The sequence below is a fragment of the Stegastes partitus genome, unplaced genomic scaffold (genome assembly GCF_000690725.1).
Source record: "Stegastes partitus isolate 25-593 unplaced genomic scaffold, Stegastes_partitus-1.0.2 Scaffold562, whole genome shotgun sequence".
NCBI classification, from domain to species: Eukaryota; Metazoa; Chordata; class Actinopteri; family Pomacentridae; genus Stegastes; species Stegastes partitus.
The window spans coordinates 364,977-382,642 of NW_007578293.1; the positions used below are offsets into that span (position 1 = coordinate 364,977).

General features: G+C 41.5%; 1 protein-coding gene across 1 annotated transcript in view; it reads left to right on the forward strand.

Annotated features, from left to right (window-relative positions):
• LOC103362203 (serine/arginine repetitive matrix protein 2-like) overlaps nt 1-17,666 on the forward strand; it is a 70,232-nt gene that overhangs the window by 43,210 nt on the left and 9,356 nt on the right. Inside the window, exon 7 of the mRNA XM_008288494.1 lies at nt 6,026-6,253. Within this exon, the coding sequence (XP_008286716.1) occupies nt 6,026-6,253 (228 nt within the window). The remainder of the gene's footprint in view (nt 1-6,025; nt 6,254-17,666) is intronic.

Below are 17,666 nucleotides of genomic sequence, written 5' to 3' on the forward strand. Positions count from 1 at the left end.
TGTTTCTAGCGTGCTTGTCATTCCTCTCAGCTCTGCTCTGTGTGTCAAGTGGTTTGGGTTGTTTTAACCGGGCCGGGGGTCACCGGGGGTCACGGCAGGGATTATTGTAATTGGGTGTTAAATTAGTGGTCGAGGATGGAATCAATCGCCTCTGAAAACGGACTTCATCTGAGCAGGAAGGAAAGTTTGGTGACAGATGAGGGGGAAAAAAAAAAACATAGAAAGTGTGACTCGATTGATTCTCACTTCAGTCGATCAGACTTTATTTATTAAGCACGTTTTAATACAAATGAAATGAAACCCTGTGAAAGTTATTTACAGATGAAAGGAATAAAAATGCAATAAAACAATATAAACAACCGCCAACGTCTTGTTATTAATGAAGGACTCTAAAGCAGAGGAACTGAGGAAACGCGGGGTGAGATAAAATAAAAAATTAAAAAATTAAAAAAAATAAAATATCAATTATTAAAGTATAGTTAGATATGTAGGTTAAGGGCAAAGTCAAAGTTCATAAAAACTAAATAAAATTACATTTAAAAAAAATAAACTATACATTCAAATAGACTAGAACATGTGACTTTATAGAGTAATCGATAAATAAAGTTAGTTTTAACAAATCAAAGTGTAAATATAAAAATAAAGAAATACGCTTGGTTCTAAAGGAGTTGTAAAGATTAAAATCTATAAAGTCAATCAAAATGTAAATATAGAAACTAATACATTAAATTAATAAAGCCATAAAATCAAGCAAAATGTAGGTAAATAAACAAACAAATAACTGTAGTTTTAAATCAGATTGTAAATATAGAAACACATGAACAAAATTTGTTGTAAACGAGTAATAAATGAATCAAGTGAATAAAATAAAAATAGTTATAAATCTGTAATAAATCAACAAAATACAGAAATAAAATTTTAAAAATATGTATTTCTAAAGGAATTATAAATTAATAAAATCAATCAAAATGTAAATACAGATATAAAAAGAATAAAAGTATTTCTAAAGGAGTAATTAATTAATAAAATCAATCAGAATCCAGGCTATAAAGACGAGTTTTAAGTTTGCCTTTAAAACCATCAACAGTTTAAGAACCGGAACACATTCAGTACTTTTTTTCTGCAGCGTTTCTGACAAACTAACCCCGAGGCCGTTTGTTAGACGCTGAATATTTCACAGAGATGTTACGTCTGACAGTAAAAATGATTCATGTGAATATTTAACCACCGGATCAGCCTGTAGTCGTCTAAACCGTCACGTTCATGCAACACGCTTCACGTCTGCAGGGCCTCGGATCAGACCGGGTCAGGCTGGAGTCGGTCGCACCTTCCCAGAGCCAAGCAGAGAACGCCGAGAAACAAAGACCCAGAATCACTGCAGAACTGTGCATAACTTAAGCCTGATCCAGTTCCTCGCTGGCCTTCTCCGCTCTGCTTTTCTGTTTCAGCCCCTCCGAGGGAAAAAGAACAATCAATTTTTAACCATGTTTTGTTTGAACTGTTTCTAAAATCTTGAGCTTCGTGGGTTTAAATCTCAGAGACACTGAGCACTTCTCTGTCCTCCTGAGGACCAGCGGGCCCAGCGGGGATCTGGAGCTTCCTGTGTTTGCTGCACAGAAGCACAGAGAAACTTATTCCACTGTTATCTACCTTTAAACATTTAAACATCAGTCCTGTCGCGCATCACTAATTTAAATGTTCTGATGGACTAAATGGAATATAGGGAGCGCTGGCCAACTGTGCAGCTCTTACATTTATTTATAACAAAATCTGGGTTTAAATGTCTTCGTCAGTGTCTTGAGCTGACGTAAGATGAGATGAAGCTTAATTAACCCTGAAGGAGATCGTGCCAGATGTTGCTCAGAAACAAAAGAAATGCAGTGAGAGGCAATAAGATGGAAACACGTCACTGAGTGAGCCACAATAAGGCTGGAATAGAACAGAAGAGCATCACGCTAGCAGTTATTCTGAGGCGATAAGTAGGGATGCACGATATATCAGCGACCACATCGGTATCGGTCCGATGAACGAATTTAGCCGATGACTGTCTAACATCAGCGCCTTCGTCTCTACGTTTGGTATCGCTGCTGTTTCACAGATGTTTTTACTGAAATGGTCCTTTAACGTTAAATATGTTTAAATATGTTTTACTTTTGTAATGAAGCAGACGATGTGGTCTAATTGGGCTTCTTTTGAATAGTTTTCTCACAGTTCTTACTGAGACTCATTTTTCGGTGCAAACAAAAACTAATATCGACATCGATAATATCGGTTATCGGCGATATCAGAAATCTTATATCGGATATCAGTATCGGCCAGACGTTTTAATATCGTGCAACACTAGTGATAGGTATGGAATGACATGAAATATTATATCTGCACCTGAAAACTGACATGAAATGTTGCGCATATTGACTTTTTTTTTTTCTGTAAAGCGACCTCAGGTGTCAAGAAAGGTGCTTACTAATAAAATATATTGTTATTATCATGATTATTATTGTACATGAAAGTGAAATATGACACCTGAGCAATGAAAATATGCACAAATATTACACATGATGAAGGAAGTAATGTTGCACCAACTATTATAAAGATATAAATATAAATATCAATATATCTGCACCCTCAATATTCTTGTAAATAATACGACAGTTTTATGGTTCTTTATTAAATTTGATTTTAATTCTTCACTCCACTATATGTTTTACTTCAGCTTTGCACAATTAGTTATTTTTATTTTTGGTTACTTTTATTTTTTAGCTATTTTAATAGTTTTATCTTGTACATTGTGCCGTACTCTGTATTTATTGTTGCACCGACCCACCAGAACTAATTCCTCGTATCTGATTCTGAACCACTGAGCAGTAACAATACAGTGATATTGAAAGTATTGTTCTGACGTGTTAGCTGCTGTCATAATCAGCATCACTCGGAGGACTGAGATCGTGTCCAGCGTTTGCAGCCCTGCAGAGGTCAGAGTTCAGGGTTTGAAGGGTCACTCTGCCTGAATACCACGGTGCCTCGACATAGTGCCACGACAGCGTCACATATCTGCCCCGTACGGCGGCCGGCCGGGCATCTCTGCCGGGCCTTTGTCCCCGTCTCCGAGGAATCTCGTCAGAACCGGTGTCAGACATGTTGAATTTGTTAAGAAACCGGTAGACAAAACATGAAGCGAGCCGCGGGACATTTGAACAATAGCAGGAATGCTTCGCGCTGCATTGTGGCGTTCGACTCCCAGAATTCCCCCGTCGTGCTGCCTGCCTCGGCAGGTCCACGCGCTCGCTGCTCGGCAGTTGGAAACTTTCATCTCCAGGTCAGGACCCAGATCTGTCATGGTATATTCTTTAGGGCATGAGCCTTTTGAAGTGCCAGGATCAACATCATTTCAGCGTAATTTTACTGCCACATATTAGATTACAAGCTTCATTTTTATTATACATTGCGTGCATATTTGCCGTGTGGGGGAACCTGACACCGTGCGTACCTTCACACGTCTTTGATTCCCATACGTCGGTTGTTTCCAGCACCACAACCCCTGAACTAAACTAACAAACAGCCCATAGAAAGTGTACTGAGAGGGCGGAAGTTCTGTTCCTTTGAATTACGTTGTTCACAGATACAACCGTGGAGTTTTAATGATGTGGTTTTATTTCCTGTAATGTCAAAGTTTACAGTAGTTTCACATAAATGAAGAGTGAGTCATGTTTTAACAAAAGTCCCACATGCTCCCAGAAAGTGTTTTTCACTATAGGTCATTCTGAACACATTTTTCATTCGTTTTCGATGACTTTTGAGTCATAGTGGACAAATTTTCAGGGTTATTTTGAACACATTTGAGTGCATGAGGACTCTTGTGTTCACTCTTGCAGCCGACAGCCGATCATTTGGTGAGTTTAGCTCGTGGCTCAGACATGGTTAGAGGTCAGAAGGTAAATAGACCTGACTGACTGTGAGGCAGCTGCTCATCCTGAACAGGAGTAAGCATCCTCATATATTAACAGTTTTTAATTTAAACATTGAAGCTTATAAATCATAGAAAACACGATAAAAGTGTATTTTCACCACATGGGACCTTTAAATGAGCCTAAAGGCTTGTGGTGCTTTGCTACAGTCGTGTTTGTGTCTCAGTGGTTTTAAAGCTGACTAATCATGAATTTTCAGTGTGTGGACAAGCCTGCATTCATCTGCATGTGATGGTGCACCGGCATGTGTTGCTGGAAAGCTGCCACATCACACAGTGCTTGGGCTGAACTTACCGAGGCACCTAACAGCGTCCTGTCCTGTAGATGCATCACTGCTCGCTGCATCCCTGGATTCTTGTAGAATCTGCGTTTGTCTGCGCGTCCCTCCTCCGTAGTGAACCTGGATGCAGGTGTTTCCTGTGCTGCAGACACCTGAGGATACAGAGAGAATCACAACACAGTGCAAATACCGTCGTAATCCCATCTGAGAGTTGGGGGGAGGCGACGACGGAGAGCAGCACATTTATTATCCTCCTCAGTGCTGCTGCTGTTTGTTGTTTGTTATGTAAAAGTAGCTGCTGAGTCAGAAGATATGGATTTAGTGTTCAAAAGCTGCCTTGAATGAGTCCCGCTGTAGAGGATTTTGTCCTGTTTGTTGTGTTGCTGCAGAATGTAGTCATGAATATGTATAGATATTGATTACATGAAAATAGATGGTTTTATCAATCACTGAACAAAAAGCATCCACACAGATCAATGCACACAGAAAAGAGTCCATGTAGATAAAATCATTTGGATTCAACTTCAGTAAATCTGACATTAGAACGACTTATATCACTCTTTGGATGTGAGGCGTTTAGGGAACGTTGGTAAATTATAGTGTCTGTCAGCAGATGCTTAGCAAGTGAAGAGTTGAAGAAGAAGATGGAGAAGTAAAGAAGACAATGAAGAAGAAGAAACATCCATCATCTCTACACCTTAATCCTCACCAGGGTCATGGGGGGCTGGAGTCTATCCCAGCTGACTCAGGGTGAAGGCAGGTTCACCTGGACAGGTAACCAGTCTATCACAGGGCTACACTTAGAGACAGACAACCAAGCACACTCACATTCACACCTACGGACAATTTACAATCACCAATTAACCTCAGCATGTTTCTGGACTGTGGGAGGAAGCCGGAGAACCCGGAGAGAACCCACGCTGCACGGGGAGAACATGGAGACTCCACGCAGAAAGATCCCGGGTGTCCTCACCGGGACACGAACCGGAGACCTTCTAGCTGCGAGGCCACGGTGCTAGAAGAAGAAATATGGAAAATAAAACTTTAAACAAGTGTTTAAACGAGATGAAACTGGTCAAACAAATTCCATCAGTTAAGAAAAAGCTGCAAAACAAAACTAAGTCAAGGAATCGGTTTTAAAGAAGATGCTGAGTTTGCCTTCACGTTGTTGGTCGTGACATCAGATGACCTCCAGGAGAAGAATATCAGAAGAATATATTTGCAGATATCAGGTCACTGTCAGTTTCCACACAGTTCAAAACAAAGATATGCAAACGAACCCAGCTATCAGTCAGGATGCCACGGTCATTAATACACACTGGACCTAATCAGGTGTCATGACCCGGCTCGTGGGTTATAACAAATATGGTAAGCAACACAGATTTAACTCAAAATAAGGATGTTTATTACAACCAAAAGCAAACCATTGAACAAATGATACTAAGCATGGCGTGTGACTATCGGTAGTTTTAGTAGTGTAGGTGTGACTGAGTGAACATGATGGGATGGGAGGTGTTGTGGAGCAGAAACAAAGCAAAACAGAGAAAGACGTGTCACCACCAACGAAGCCGGGTCAGAATAAATGAGAGAGAGAGCAAAAGAGGGATGCTAAGCTTTATGGGCCGTCCTGATGCCTTCAGGGACCCACAGGTAAACGGAATCTAGGCCTCCATGGCAGCAGCTGAGACTGGGCCGTCACACAGGGATGTGGAGGTTCAGCCGACCGGGTGAGGAGTCATCCAAACCTCCTACATTCAGCTCTTCATGGTTTCATTTCCAGATCAGAACAAACCCTCCAGCGGTCGGGTACGGGACCGGCCCATCGCCGTAGCAACCACAGCATCGTCCAGCACGTCCGGGCCAAATCCCTCCGTCTTCTACGGAACCACAAGAACCCTCCGAGCCAGACGCCTCCATCCTCCTCCGTCCTGCCTCCATCCCTCCGGGCCTCCACCCTGAACCCTCCTGGTCCGGAGCAGCAGGCCTCGCCCAGGATGGCTCTCATCAGGTAGGACACACCTGAACATGAGGAGCTGTTTAAAGAGGGAGCTGTGACGACGCCTCCTCTCCATCTTCCTCCATCTTCCCAATAATAAACAAACACCAACAGCATCATTCCCCCGAGTCAGGAAAACTAATTAGACATCCCAGATTCAGAGATACGGCGGCTCCTCAGAAGTCTCGACCGTCGCCGGTGTCGAGCGCTAAACAGCCCATAAGCATGAAATTAACAATTTAATTCAAACCCTAATTTGATGTTTTCGTTAAATCTCCTCCCACCGGGACTGAATTATTTATTCTGCGTGGACCTCGTCAATGTGCTGCATACTGATGTGTGCACGCATGTCAGAAGTTCTGCTAAGTTTTATCTGTGACTGTAATCTGATGTAGCTTCACACTGACAGACGGTTGAGCCTCGTCTTCGCTGTGTCGAACTAAATACTGTGAACGCTGCGAGCTGAGTTTGAGAAGGACAGTTCCTGTTGTTCTACTTATACTGTCGAAATCTGTGCTGTCGTGTTTATCTTCAGTGATATAAATTTCACTTATTTAGATTTATTCCACCGTATCATAAAGACAGAAAAAGAAGAAAATAAAACACACAAAATGAAAAAGAGACAAATACCAGAACCTAAAATAACATCTGCAAACGAGGAGGAGGAAGTTAAACTGATGAACTTCTACCTGCAACGTCTCACTTCCTGTTTGCTTCAAACCTTTTATACGTCTTTAGAAACACCAGGAACACATTTACAGTGTTTGTCAAGCAGTCTTTTTTTGTGTATTCTCTTAATTTGCTTTCTAACTTTGAGATCGTCGTCCATACGTGATAAACATCCAGTCTTCATGCTGCTACGAGCTTTTCAACATTTAATTAAATTCGTTGGTCCCAGTGTTGCTTCTGAACAGATGTTGGATGTTCTCAAGGAGGAACTTGTTGATTGCACAGTTCTACATTCAACTAAATCAGTTCATTTTAAAGTGTTTGTTTTGGAAAACAGATTATTAGTTTGCTCCTTATATCCTACGTTCTCCCACCAGCTTTATTTTGTAATATTTCTACTGGATGTAATGTGATACTATGTGCGGTACTGTTTTGTTTTTGCCGGCTCAGTGTTTCCAACTGAGTTTGTGATCCAGCATCACACCTACAAATGTGTTCTTTTAATGTTAAACAGCAGAAATGTTGTTTTTTTTAGATTTATTGATCATTTATTCCTGTCAAACCACCGTTGTCTCTGTTTGAACGTTAGTTAATCGCGTCTCTAACTTGTCTGAGCAGAAAGTATTTGGATCATCTGCAAAAACCACAAGTTTGCTTTGTGGTTTTAAATGCTCGTAGCTGTACACAAAGTAGAAGCGCCAATGTGAGAGAAGAATCAGCTCCGACTGGTTTCAGTCGCCGTGGATGCGTTGATTCGTCTCGGTAGCCCGTCAGCTCGGAGGACCTTCCTGGTGATTAAGAGATCAAACCTGCCAAACATCCCTTTTACTGACGGATGACGGATGTGGAAGAAAGCTGCGGTCAGCGTCAAAGTGCGTGCGGTTGACAGAACGAACCACATCACACACGAGCTCAGGTTTCACGCCGTCGAAGCAGCAGCTGCTAATCCTGCGTCGCTCCGTCGGAGGAAGCAGATTATTTTACAGACGGTGAATCTCCACATCAAACGTCAGCCTAAGAGCTGGCAGGGAAACTTCTTCCCCTTCAGCTTCTGTTAAACAATAATACTCGTATCAGGAAGCTGGTCGTTCCTCCAGTCAGTGAGTTAGGTGGTTTCTTGTTTCCCGATGCTGACAAACATCTGGTCCTTCCTCATTCACGCCCTACAAGACTCTGATTTACTCAACAATACAACTCAAATCTGTGTTTGGTTCTTCTTTCAGGTCTCTTTAAATACTCAACCAGGCACAAAGATTTCTGCTTCTTAGTCTGGTTCAGGCCTTCATGTCTCGTTGTTCTTCAGCAGCACAGATTCTCTCAAGCTACAAATGTTCAGTAAGTCAATGCAAATAATAATAACACAGACCAGGACGCTCAAAGGCTGGAAAACTGTGAAGCATCGATTCCTCCCAGACCTCCACCTGCCAGTGAAGCACAAACCTTTTCTTAATATTCATTCGTCACTGCAGAGCACCGGCTTAAGTATCTATATACATTAGCATTATTGAACTTGGATGTATTGATATGGGAAAACTGCTTTGTCCCAAGAAAATAGGAAATACAGAACAATCCAAGCCGAAATGGTAATAAAAAGTGCCATAAGTTAAACCTACAGGTCCCATATTGAGAAAAACACCACAAAGATGTTTGATTTCAGCACAAAGGAGCGAGTGAGGATGCTTCTATCGTTCTCTCCGAGGATCATTTCACATGTAAATATGTGTGAATTCTCAGCACAGCCGTCGGTTTTACCTCCTGTGTTTGGGGAAATGAAGCGACTGCTGGTTAACGTGCCGTCTGGATGAGTTTCAGTCGCTGTCTGACAACAGAAACGTGTAGATGAGAGCAGCTTTATTGTGAATCCAGCTGATGTTAAAATGATGTGAGCAGGAGAGAAGCTCCAGATGGAACCACAGTGACCCACCCAGTCCTGGTTCACTGGGTTCAATTAAAGCTTCCACAGAGCTAACATTAGCCACATTAGCTGCACAGCATGCTAACACTCAGGTTTTTCTTATTGTTGTGGGGACAAAATAATAGGAATCCACTGGGTGTTCAGCTCCTCAGATGCTGTCAGTGCATGAGGACTCTCGTGTTCACTCTTACAGCAGAACATTTGGTGAGTTTTGATTGTGTGTCAGATATTTCAGAGCTGTAGAAAGTAAATACACCTGGTGGACTGAGAGGCAGCAGTGAGGGGGCGGAGCTATACAGAAAGGTGTAATGGACCACTTTTAAACCTCCAGGTTTGAAAAACATACAAAACACAATAAAAACCTTTTTTTTTTTTCTTTTTTTTTTTACCACATGGGACCTTTAATGTTCTGCTAAATACTTTGGATGTTATAAAACTGTCCCAGAGCACAGTGACAGTAAGTTTCATGACTTTAACCTTTATTCAGGTTGTAGATAAGTTAAAGTGACCCAACACCTACAAGTGGAACACAATTACCGTAATGTCTGGACTATAAGCCACTACTTTTTTCACACTGCAGCTTAAACAACGATGCGGCTAATGTATGGATTTTTACGAATTTGCCTCGAGACCAAAGTGACGCTGAGAGCGACAAGTGCGGCCTGTATATGTACACGACTGGTTTTCTTTTTAAAGCAGGATGGGGCTTATATTCAGGTGCCTCAATAGTCTGGAATTTACGGTACAACAAAATAAAACACTCCATGTACGTGATATCTGACAAATGAGTTTACTTTCAGTTTGTAGGTTCTACATCATTTCCTCGTTCCTGCTTTATTTCCTTCTTGCTGCCCGACGGTTGTTTCTGACTGTTCGTCCGGCTGACGGTCTGTCAGACGAACCGTAACCCAGCACGTGTGACACCGGACACATCCGAGTCCTGTTGGCCAAACCTTTAGCAGAGCAGCAGTTAGTGACGAAGCCTCTTTGTGCCCTAAACAAAGGGTTTACATTCTGTTCTCTGTGCTTCAGCACACGGACATTCTTCAGTAATAACTGATATCGATGAGAGGAAACCCGTCATAGTTCATCACCATCCACATTCCTTCCTTCGTTCCCCGTGTTGACTTTAATATCTGTGGGAGCGGTTAATCTTTCACCACCGATGCCTGCTCATAATATTTTCACTCTGATGAATGTTTAATATCTCCCAATGTCATATTTTAACCACAGAACCAGTCTGAACCTCGGCCCAGCAGACCTGTCGCTTTACGCCGCCGTAAACACCAGAAACGCGTCACGCCAAAGTGTTTACGGCGTGCCTAATGGTTTTATGAGATGAGTCAGCGTGAGTGACGGGCAGAGCAGCCTCCCGCTGTGTTTCCACAGAGGTTCACAGCAACGCAGGGCGGAGACGACACCAAAATAGAGCCGCAGTTTCCGGTTCAGTTGGTTTCACACCCTGGGTACAGTTCGTTCCTCCCAGTGAGCTCATGGAAGCTTCACACACCCGACTGTAAGCAGGTCAGCTCGGCTCTGTCTGGTCAGGGCGCAGAGGGACGGCAGGAGGTTTGCTGCATTCGTGTGGTGGAGATAAATTCTCCCAAAAGAAACCAAACGCGTAGCAGCTCGGCGCAGGATGTTGATGCTTTTCAACAACAGTGATAAATGGATAAACACAAACTGTACAGCTTGTTCCCCACAAGTCTGACAGAGTAAACCACCCAAAGAAAGAACGGCACACCTACTGTTCATCCAGCCCGTTGGTCAAAGGGATAGAATCTGCACGTTATCGTCTGTTTGCATCTTTAAGGAGTGGTTTTGCCTGTTTTAGTGGATTTTTTTACATCTTTCTGTGGTTATTTCACATATATTGGTGGCGATTTTGCAACTTTTACGGATGATTTAGTGTCTTTTTGTAGTCGTTTTGCATCTCTTTGTGGTGTTTTTGCATCTTTAAGGGTTAATTTGCTTTCTTTTTTGTGGTGATTTGGCAACTTTCTGTGGTTATTTCACATATATTGGTGGCGATTTTGCAACTTTTACGGATGATTTAGTGTCTTTTTGTAGTCGTTTTGCATTTCTTTGTGGTGATTTTGCATCTTTAAGGGTTATTTTGCTTTCTGTTTTGTGGTGATTTGGCATCTTTCTGTGGTTATTTCCTATATAGTTGTGGTGATTTTGTGTCACTTTGTGGTTATTTCCCATATGTTTGTGGCGATTTTGAATCTTTTTGCAGTGATTTTGCATCTTTTTTGTACTTGTGATCCTTAACAGCCTTAATGAATTCCAAACCAACATAATGAGCAGCTGATGAAATCACTGTCACGTGTTTGTTTTCTAGCGTAATGATCAGAACTGACTGGGAGCAGAGCAGCTGCTCATATTCACCTGATTTCAGGAAACACATCAGCTGCTGATGCAGAACCAGAACCGGTGAGGAATAAAACACAACCAGGTCGCTGCTGTCCGTAGATGATCTGAGCTCTGATTCACAAACGGCTGCTTGGAAACTTTAAACTCTACTTTTTGACAAAACGCAGAAACACCGACGACTTCTTTGACACCAAACGTTCAGAAAACGTTAAATAAGCCGTCAGTCTCCGTTTATCTGATGTTCCTGTTGGTGGACACAGCGACTGATGTTCAGCTTGTTCCTGGTTTGTGGGAATCGAGGAAGCGCAGCGACGCTCAGGAAGATGAGCTCAGCTTTGCCGTCGTCACCGCGTCAGCGCCGGATGCTATCTGTCCCGACACTCCCAGACCCAAATTACTTTTCCACTTCCTGCGACTCCCTTCACGCAGGAGGTCACATCAGAGGAACGGATTCGCTCCGATTCATTTAAAGTGCAGCAGGCAGAAGCAGAGATTTGTTGTGCAGTAAATTGGGGCAGCAGAACCTTCAGGTGATGGAAGGACACGAAGCAATTTGGTGCTTTGTGTTGCTGCTGAAGATGAATTCTCACTTTGTCCCAAAAGGAACCGAAAAGCTGCAGGATGTCGCTGATGGGCTTTTCCTCTGTTTTATTCAGAAACCACATATTTGCACAAACATTTGAGCCTTTTTGAAGTCTAACTGTAGTAATGTTGTTATTTTTAGCGATGCTAGCTGCGTCGCTAGAAGAATGGCGACGTTGCTGTTTCCACTATTTCAGTCTTCTAACACTAGTTAGCGACCAAATACCATAGTTAGCAACTGTTAGCATGCTAATGTGCTAAGCTAACACAACAAACAGCATGCAAATGCAATCAGACCTGTTAACCTTTTACCAGTTTTATCACCGTTTCGACTAAAAACAAATTAACAGATCAGAAAGATTTGTTTCTGTTTCACTAAATGACCAATTACATCTGTTAAAGTTACAGGACACCGTATTAAATTACACCAATATGACTTTAACCACTAAAGAAATGTCTTTATGTGCCTTTAAGTATCTGTATGTTTACAAATGTTTGACTGTAAAATAAAACTATAGTTTTTAATGTATTTAAATCAGCAAAAACATTGTTTTGTGGGTATTTACCGTTATTTAAAGGAAGATTTTTGTATATTAAGGACTTAAATTATAATTTTTTTTTAATTTAAAGTCATATTTTACAGATTTTCTCTGTTAATTTGTTGAGGATATTTAGACTAATTACAGAAAAACTGTCTTAATTTAAACGTTTACTGCAAAAAAGAGAAAAAACAGGCCAAAATGTAAATTATGTTCACATCAAAGGAGTAATTTGTTCGTTTTCAACATTTGACTGCAAAATTATGCTGCTTTACTATATTTAAATCAGCGAATATGATCAGTTTCTTACAAGTATTTGCCATCATTTTAAAAGTTTGGCACCTTTGCTGCCAGATTTTTTAGTATATATGTAATTATTTTAGAGATATTTGCTGTTATTTTCCCAGTTTCTTGCTGTTTTTGATCGTTACAGCACACTGCTGTTTAGTTTTGTGGGACCTTCGCTGCCAGATTTTCAGTTCTTTGTGGGATCTTTTGTCTTCACAGCAGCTCGGTGTTGCTGTTTTCTGATTCAGAATCACTGAATCTGGTTTAAATAACATCCAGAAACCAGCTTTTTTGTTGTTTGTCCCACAGAGCCGACACCTGTCCGTCCTCCTGTCTGTCCCGTTTAATGCGATCACACATGAAACCTGAGCACGTCTGCGAGCAGCCGGCAGGAAAACATGTTCTCCACACGAGAATCACTAAACTAATTATCAGTGAGCGGCTGCCAAGTAACCAGTCGAACCAGTGCGGAGGCAGCCAGACGCTCAGAACCGCTCAGGAGCTCACATCTGCTGCTGTTACATAAAGCGTGTCACAGGCAGCTCCGTGTCGCTCGCACCGCCGCAGACTTCTTACATCATGAAGCTTTTTCTACACATGTTGTCTCTCGTTGTCGTCTTTTCTCAGAAGCTGGGTGTGTCATTAATTAGATCTGGTTCTGATCTGTTTGAAGTGTGTTAAAGGTTTAATCCCTTTTGTGTTACTCAACAATGTCGCTGGCTCTGCTCAGTATTGTTCTGACTTAAAGTGTGTGTGCGTTTAATTTGGGCAGTTAGATAAAATCATTTCATGTGATGTCGTCTGTTTCTAATTTGATCATCTAAGTGATTCTTAAACACATTTTAATTGTTAATTTTATTCTCTTTTACACTTTTATTTAGAATAGAACAGAGCTTTATTCCCATTTGTGCTGCATCAGAGTTCTTTGTGAGTTCACTCGAGTCGGCTTCACATGTAGGAAAAACTAAACTAAATTAAATAGAGGAAATTATAATAGCAGCGGCAACAAAACAGAATTAAAATATACATTTTTAAAAATAAAATGAATACACATAATTTAAAAAATAGATGCACTGAGAAAGTATTTATTATCACTACTATTATTATTATTATTATCATTTTTATCATCTAAAAAATAATTGTTCATTTTATTCTCTTTTTTTTTGTCGGGTACATTACAGTCCAGGTATAATGGGATTGTTTGTGTGTTTATATATCGGCTTTATATAGAGGAAAAAATAAGATAAAATAAAGGAAAAAGGTCAGAGCAGCAGCAATAAAAAGAAGAAAAATATATATTATAAAAAATAAAATAAGTACACATTATTTTTTTTAAAAAGCACTTTTTATAGAAAAAGTGTTAAAAACAATAGATGCACTGAGAAAGTATTTATTGTGACTACCATTATTATCAGTTATAGAGTGTTGAGTTTGTAGTTTTACCCTCTTGTATATATTTATATATGTTATGTGGCATTTTATTATTTAATCTGGTGTTGTTTTATTGATTTATTTTGAAAATCTTTCACTTTATTTCTTCACGTGTTTCTCCTCCCGTCTGGACCGATCAGACTTCTGTTGGTCTTCCTCAGTTCTTTTTTTTTCGTCCTGTCTGTGAAGCACTTAGAAGCAATAAAGTTATTATTATTATAAAACTTTATTAATCCTGACGGACAGCCTGGTGCCACATGGTGCTTAAAAACAACCTAAAGGAGAAAAGAAGTTTACATCCACTGCATAAACACACATCAAACCTGTTTTTTCTCTTCATGTGACATTAAATCAGACGTTTGCTGTTTTAGGTCAGTCAGACAGATGACCACTAAATTCAGTAACTCAGGCTGAGCTGAGGGGAGCAGAGCAGTGAAGGTGATGCAGAGGTAACAGCAGCCTCATGTGTGCACTAACACTTCAGCTAATTAGCGCCACGCTCGTTCCCACGTTGCAGCAGCAGAACACATGCGGCTCCGCGGCCCGCCAGAAGTGTTCGGCTATAAAAAAGCAGCGGCTCGACCCGTCACCTGATCCCGTCTGCTCGGCAGCGTGGGAGCCACCGTCCCGCGCTCACCTCCACCTCCTCCCCCCGGGAGGCGTCTGCACATGCTCCACATGCGTGTGCCCGCCACATGAACGCGATCACGTTGCAGACGACAAACAGAATTCAGGTTGTGTTTACATGCATGACGAGGCCCGGCGCTGATCCGCTCTCACTCTCCACCTGTGCCCCCGTGGAGGCAGGAGAGGCAGGTGTAGCGGCGTTACGTAACGGGACGGATGAGCGATCAGACGGCAGCTCTTCCTGTTTACAGAAACAAGGGGACAGTGGCAGCTCCACTGGTGCTGCTGAGAGACGCCGTCACTGCAGCAAAGTCAGCCGGCTTCACAGAAACCGTCGTAAAAGCAGCAGCTCACTGAGAACAGTGCGTCTCTGTGGGTCCCTTCATACAGCTGGTGGACAGCCAGACTACCTCAGAGCTTTAAAACAACAAAAATAGACATGAACGGACACACACATGAAATATTCATTCAGACAGACTGAACGACATAATCAGAGGAATCACACCGATTATCAACACATACCAGAGTCTGTGTGTCACTGAGAGATGAACTAAACGTCTATCTGCAGCCTGTCAGGTTCAATTAACTGTCAATCAGCATAAAGAGCAGCTTTTTAGGTCGTTATAACCTGATGATTATCTGCTGTACTCATCACAACAGACTGAGAGCAGCCAGGCGTCTTCTGGTTCTGATTTTGTGTCTTTGTGCTGATTTTTCATCATTTTGTGGTAATTTTGAGTCGTTTTATGGTGGTTTTGCATCTTTTTTTTGTACTTGCGAGCCTAATTTAATTCTAAATCACCACAAACCGTTGCTATTAGCAGCATATTAAATCATTATTAACGAGTTATTTTCTGCTGAAATGGTCAGAAGTGAATGTTAGCAGAGCAGATTCATGTCATTTCTGGAAATATAACTCTATCAGCTTGTGATCTCACGTCTTTTTGTGCTGATCGTGCATCTCTTCATACTTGCTAACCTCATCAGCCTGAATGAATTCTAAATCAGCATTAATAGTTGGTGTTAGCAGCATTTTAAATCGTTATAATCTGGTTTATTTTCCACTGAAATAATCAGAAGTGACTAGGAGCAGCTGCATGGATTCACTTAATTTCTGGAAATAGAACGATATCAGCTTGTGATGTCACATCTTTATGAGGTGATTTTATGTCTTTATGTGTGTTTTTTTAAGCACTTTATTTTAGTTTTGTGCCGACAGTGTCTTACTTTTTGCACATATTTCTGTAGAAGCCGAACTGATAACGTGCAGTACTTCAAACACAACAAGAAATCTACTTTAACTAACTTTCTACTTGCTTTTTATCTATGATTTTGGTAATTTTGGGGGAAACCAACGACAGAAGTTGCTCTTTTTGTATTACCGTAATGTCCGGACTATAAGCTGCTACTTTTTTCACACGCTTTGAACGCTGCAGCTTAAACAACGATGCGGCTAATTTATGGATTTGCCTCGAGAGCGACGACGACAGAGAGACTGAGGAAGTGACGAAGTGATTCTGAGGCTGTTCAACTCCGACTTTAGTGGTTTTAGTGCAGGAGGAAGATGAAGATAACGATTGATGACTTTTCCTGGTAGCTGCTGGAGTTTTATTTTCTTAACCAGCCGTGTTACAGGAACTGTTCAGAAAAAAGCCTCTACGGTACGTATTTAATTAAAAGTTTAAAACATCTTTCTGTGTAAATATCTCAACGTGAACACCTGCAGCTGATATTCAGGTGCCTCAATAGTCCAAAATTTACGGTAGAATGAAATCACACAGACGACAGTTTGGTGTTTTTCCGTTATGCAGCTGCCCAGCTATCATGACTGAGTAACATCAACCACCAGCCCCTAAATGTTGTTCCTTTGTGTGTACAGGATGTAATCACGTCTGCCTCGCTGCTAATTTAACGACATCACAACACTGTAGTATTTGTACACGCTGTCCTGAAACCTGTAATAAACAGACACAACCAACGCGCCGTCCAACTGCTGTCTCGACTTGTCTGTTTCTTGCTAGCGGTAATCAAGTCACGCTCAGCTGGCGGTTTTAATTGCTAACGACGGTCTCACCATTCTTCCTGCGTACCCGTTTATTTATTCATCCAGATTCCAGCAGACGCAGCCGGCTGCTCTCGACACCTTACACCCGTTTGAATCATTAAAGGCTCGCTCCAGATTTCCCAGCGTTGCCCGGCTGTCGTCTAATCTGCTCCGCTCGTGTGAATGATAACGTTGTGGAGGTCACACGTGAGTGAAAACCAAAGGAAACGGGAGTCACGCTGACATCCCACACCGGAGCGTTTCCTGATCAAACGCCGAGCCCGAAGCAGGAGAAAGTGTCAAAGCTGAAGCCTGAGAGCAGCACAATGGCAGCAAAGTCACTGTTTAAACTCGGGCTGAGCTTCAAAGAGGGTTTATTTCGACCTGCCGTGTTTCCCGTGAAGGTGGCTGCTGTGGGACGCGCTCACGCTGCACCGTTCTCCTCGATGTGGAGGGTCAGGGGAATGAAGTTAGTGGAAGAGGTTTGGCGCTACGAGTTAGCGTGACCTCCCTGCAGCGCTCCAGAGTGAGCAGACTTCTGCATGAATGTCCATAGAAACTAGTTTCAGTCTGAGATTATGTGCAGGAACTGAGATAATTACTGACGTATTGATCTGCTCACAACAGCTTTTATTAAACGTCCTGGAGGTGGAGCTTCACAACATCAGCTGAAAGAAAAGTCACCGTTTCTATGAATCACAGTTTAAGGAGCTGTGATGCTGAAGTGGTTTCCAGGAAACAAAAGATAATGATAAAACATATTTAGGCTGAGAACCTGCAGTTTTATTTATCATGGATGCCCTTGAGGCTACGCTTTGTTAAGATTATTATTTTTCTTTTTTGTGTATTTTATTCTTCTCTTTTATATTGTTTTACTTTGTTTTTGTTATTATTATTTAATCATATTTTTTGTGACTATGAAAAGAGAACACCTCCTTTGTATTTTTATTTTTT